Consider the following 4,047-nt stretch of genomic DNA (forward strand, 5'->3'; position numbering starts at 1 on the left):
AAAACTGAATTACCATGGACCTAGAGCAGATGACTGCTTGAGTCTGTATTTGACCTCATTTGATTTAGATCAAAAACCAATGTCATAGTGACCTCCACGGTGAAATACACGTAGGTCTACTGCCTTCAAACTCGGGACAATTTCCTGTCAACAACTAACGTTGCCAGAAGCTAACCCCTGCTGGTTTGGGGTTCAGTTAGACAAAGGTCAGGGTCCTAATTACCCGTTTTTGGACAACAGCGCTAATGAAGACTGAAATCCCTTGGCCCACTGCCAAGACAAATTGTCAACAAGGGTAATGCTATCGCAGATTTTCTGAAAATTACACCATACGCTCAATATGTTATCGGAGATTTTCTGAAAATTACACCATACTTATAATATAAGGTAGCGCATTTTCATACGCGTTTCATTTGTGGAGTAAATAACATACCAAACAAAGGTAGTATCTTTTTCTAAGTAGCTTCTACATGGAACACAGGATATATTACTTGTTTTACTTATTAAGTCTGTGAATTCATCTTGATGATTCTGCGTAATTTGTCTCATATTATTCGACTTAAATAAAAAATGTTTGAAATCATTGGAAATTATTTCTTTTCTAGAAATGTTTGTTTAGCATCTGGCTGAAAGGCGTTTATTGCAGAGCTGCTTATGATCGTTCGTTTTTATACGTTAAATTTTTAATGGTTCCGTGCTTCAATTTTACCCAATTGTACATACATTCTAGTTATAGATCATATTCTACGATTCGGCGAAAACCGGAATTCCAAACAAAAACCCCACAACTTGGAGGACTAGCTTTATCAGTTTATGAAACACAAGTTATTGTGAAATCATTAGTATTCGTAGGGGACTATTTTTCGTGGATGTCGTGGTTGTATCAATTAAAAAAAACAACAAAAAAATACCAAAGGACGAATAAAAAACTTAATTCATTTTATCAGCAAAAGATGATTTCAACGAATTCATATACCCCCGAAACCTTTGCTATAACCACAATAAAATCTAGTACCCACTGATGAACAAATCTATATTTCTTCCGATTCTGATCATAATACAAATATGTATAAAAATATATACATATGTTCTGAAGCTATTGTTTTGTTTTAATTCAGATGTCAAGTCAGCAAAGTGGTGGCGGTTACACGGGTACTGGAACAAAGGCGGACCTTGATAACCATGGGAACCAGTGCAACCCGAACAACCCCAACCATCAGTAAGTGAAACAGCTTTCTGCTTCGTTATTTTGCCAGTTGATAGGAATATATGATTCTGTTAACCTTTCCCCACTTTAAAAATACACTGAAAAAAAAAAAAAAAAAGAATGAATCGCTATACATGTCTCAAATCATACCTGCCTCATTCTGATCTAAATAACAATGGTAATTTTTTTTAGAATTTTCATACCTGGAATTAGGTCTGTGCCCAGATGTTGAGCTATAAAGAAAACCTGAATCGATGCTGTACGGGTGTCTGCGTTCTTTGAATGTGGCTTTTTCATTTGACTTTTTGTCCTGGTTTTTGATGATATGCAGAACAATTCATCACTTGTGAACATTTTTAACGATATTTGAGTTACGGATAATATAGTTTTATTAAATGCTTATAACCTTATATTGCGGTGTATGGAATATTCATTTGTTTTGATTTTGTGCAAAGTTTTATATAATTTCCAAGCGACTTTATTCTTTTGGAAGTGTTGCTACACGGATACAATTTTCAACATGAGCGGACATACGCATATAGCCATCGAATTTGAGGATTTTATCGCTAGGAAATTCGAGTGTTGACAAGGAACGTGCAAAGATTTTTTGGGGATGGGAAGTGGGGGAGGGGCACATTTTTATGGAACAGAACTAACGTATATTTGACAAAATGTAATCTTTTAAATAAAAAAAATACTTCAGCCTTTAATATTGACTCAAGGTCTTTTGGCCAGTTATAAATACTATTGATATATATTTTGCGAGCGAATGTTTTCCTTACATGACTGAGGTCTCTGTTTTTATATTTGGAAAATGCAAGTTTGCTGGAACCCATACTCTGAGTCTTGCCCTACAAATATGAGGCAATGAGTTTAGGGGCAAGAGATTCGAGGGCAATGACCGTAATAACCCAGCAAGAAAGTGCGCCTAGAATCTTACCCAACACCCAGCTATATATGATATATTTCACAGACATGCTCACTCGAAACATATCAAAATATGAAAAATTCCAACTTCTTTTGCTGTTTTCAGAGGGTACAGCTCTGCGTATAGTGGTACCGGGACAAAGGCTGACCTCGGCAACCACTCAAACCAGATGAACCCGAACAACCCAAGCTACCAGGCGCCGAAAAAATGACGTGTCGCTCTGTGAAGCAAAACACAAAATAACTTTTAAAAAATGCAGAATATATTTTGTGTTATGAATATGATTGTACAAAAATATGTATAATAAATAGTTATAAATGTTGAGTGTTATTTTTGTCAACATATATGAGGATCTTTAGAATTATTTGAATGGATTATATTGTATTTTAACTATTATAAAAAATATCCAAGTCGCATCTTTCACTTAAATATTTTATCATTAGATATAAACTTAAAATGTAGAAAAACCATACATTATTTAACTTGGCTAAATTATAAATATGTCAGGGTATGTAAAGATGCTTTTACAAGTAAAGGTCGTTACATGTAACAGTTATTTGTTGCAAAAATCTGGCACTGTTTTCGTGGTACAAAAAAGGTTCAAGCGAAGTGTTTTAATACTTCCCCTCAGGTGAAATTTATACCTTATACGCCAAAATATTTGAAATGAATTATTCAGAAAAGGAAGAAACCACTTGGTTTAGAAATATAATTTTGCCTTCCTTAAACTGTACTTCAACTGCCCATGTTCTATTTCAAAGAGGATGTCAAGCTACTTTTTCAACACATTTTGTCTGTTTCTAACATATTGCTCAAGATATCCCGGATGTCAAAAAAACCCATGTATATTAAAATGCAAAAACTACAAAATGATTATAAAATATTATGATTAAAGTAAGTGTTGATATCGGTGTGCAAACCTGTATATGTCATTCAAATTTCAAGGCGGTATCTTAAAAAACAAGAAAGTAGGTCAGTAGGTCAAGGTCAGAGTCAAGTGACCCCTAATTACTTGGGGTCATCAGGCAATTATAATTACAGTCTAGGAAATATGATCAGATAATTTTTGAAGTATTTTTTCCTATATAACTCATATACAAGTGACCCCCGGGGCGGGCCTCTTTTCACCCAGGGGCATTATTTGAACAATCTTGTTAGAGAACCACTAGGCAATGCTACATACCAAATAACAAAGGCCTAGGCCCTGAACTTTCAGACAAGAAGATTTTTAAAGTGTTTTCCTATATAAGTCTAAAGTAAAACTTGGGACCCCCAGGGCAGGGCCTCTTTTCACCCCAGGGGCATAATTTGAACAGTTTTGGTAGAGGACCACTAGGCAATGCAACATACCAAATATCAAAAGCCTAGGCCTTGCAGTTTCATGCAAGATTTAAAAAAAAATCATATATAAGTCTATGTAAAACTTGGGACCCCCCTGGGTGGGGCCTCTTTTCACCTCAGGGGCATAATTTGAATAATCTTCGTAGAGGACCACTAGGCAATGCAATATACCAAATATCAAAAGCCTAGGCCTTGCAGATTCAGACAAGAAGTGTTTTCCTATATGTCTATGTAAAACTTGGGACCCCCGAGGCTGGGCCTCTTTTCAACCCAGGGTAATAATTTGAACAATCTTTGTAGAGGACCACAAGGCAATGCTACATACCAAATATCAAAGACCTAGGTGTTGTGGTTTCAGACAAGAAGATTTTTAAAGTTTTTTTTCCTATATAAGTCTATGTAAAATTGGGACCACCGGAGCGGGGCCTCTTTTCAACCCAGGGGCATAATTTGAACAAACTTCATAGTGCACCATTAGCCAAATACCGAGGCTCTACGCCTTGCGGTTTTGGACAAGATGTTTCAAGTTTCTTTTCGGTTGCCATGGCAACCAGTGTTCTGAGTGGAATTT

The 4,047-nt window shown here is 35.9% G+C and overlaps 1 protein-coding gene across 2 annotated transcripts; it reads left to right on the forward strand.

Annotated features, from left to right (window-relative positions):
- The first annotated feature begins 334 nt into the window (after positions 1-334).
- LOC123563437 (uncharacterized) lies at positions 335-2,459 on the forward strand. 2 transcript variants are annotated; one of them, XR_006688816.2, is made up of 3 exons: positions 335-442; positions 1,119-1,219; positions 2,241-2,459. XR_006688816.2 is itself a non-coding variant. In XM_045356254.2 (3 exons), exons 1-3 carry the CDS (start codon positions 687-689, stop codon positions 2,344-2,346), a joined length of 345 nt encoding a protein of 114 aa, XP_045212189.2. In that variant the 5' UTR covers positions 547-686; the 3' UTR covers positions 2,347-2,459. The 2 variants fall into 2 exon arrangements, 1 of the variants encoding a protein (XP_045212189.2); XM_045356254.2 differs by lacking the exon at positions 335-442 and adding an exon at positions 547-824.
- Positions 2,460-4,047: the final 1,588 nt, after the last annotated feature.

This window comes from Mercenaria mercenaria, chromosome 2 (assembly GCF_021730395.1).
Source record: "Mercenaria mercenaria strain notata chromosome 2, MADL_Memer_1, whole genome shotgun sequence".
In the NCBI taxonomy this organism is placed as follows: domain Eukaryota; kingdom Metazoa; phylum Mollusca; class Bivalvia; order Venerida; family Veneridae; genus Mercenaria; species Mercenaria mercenaria.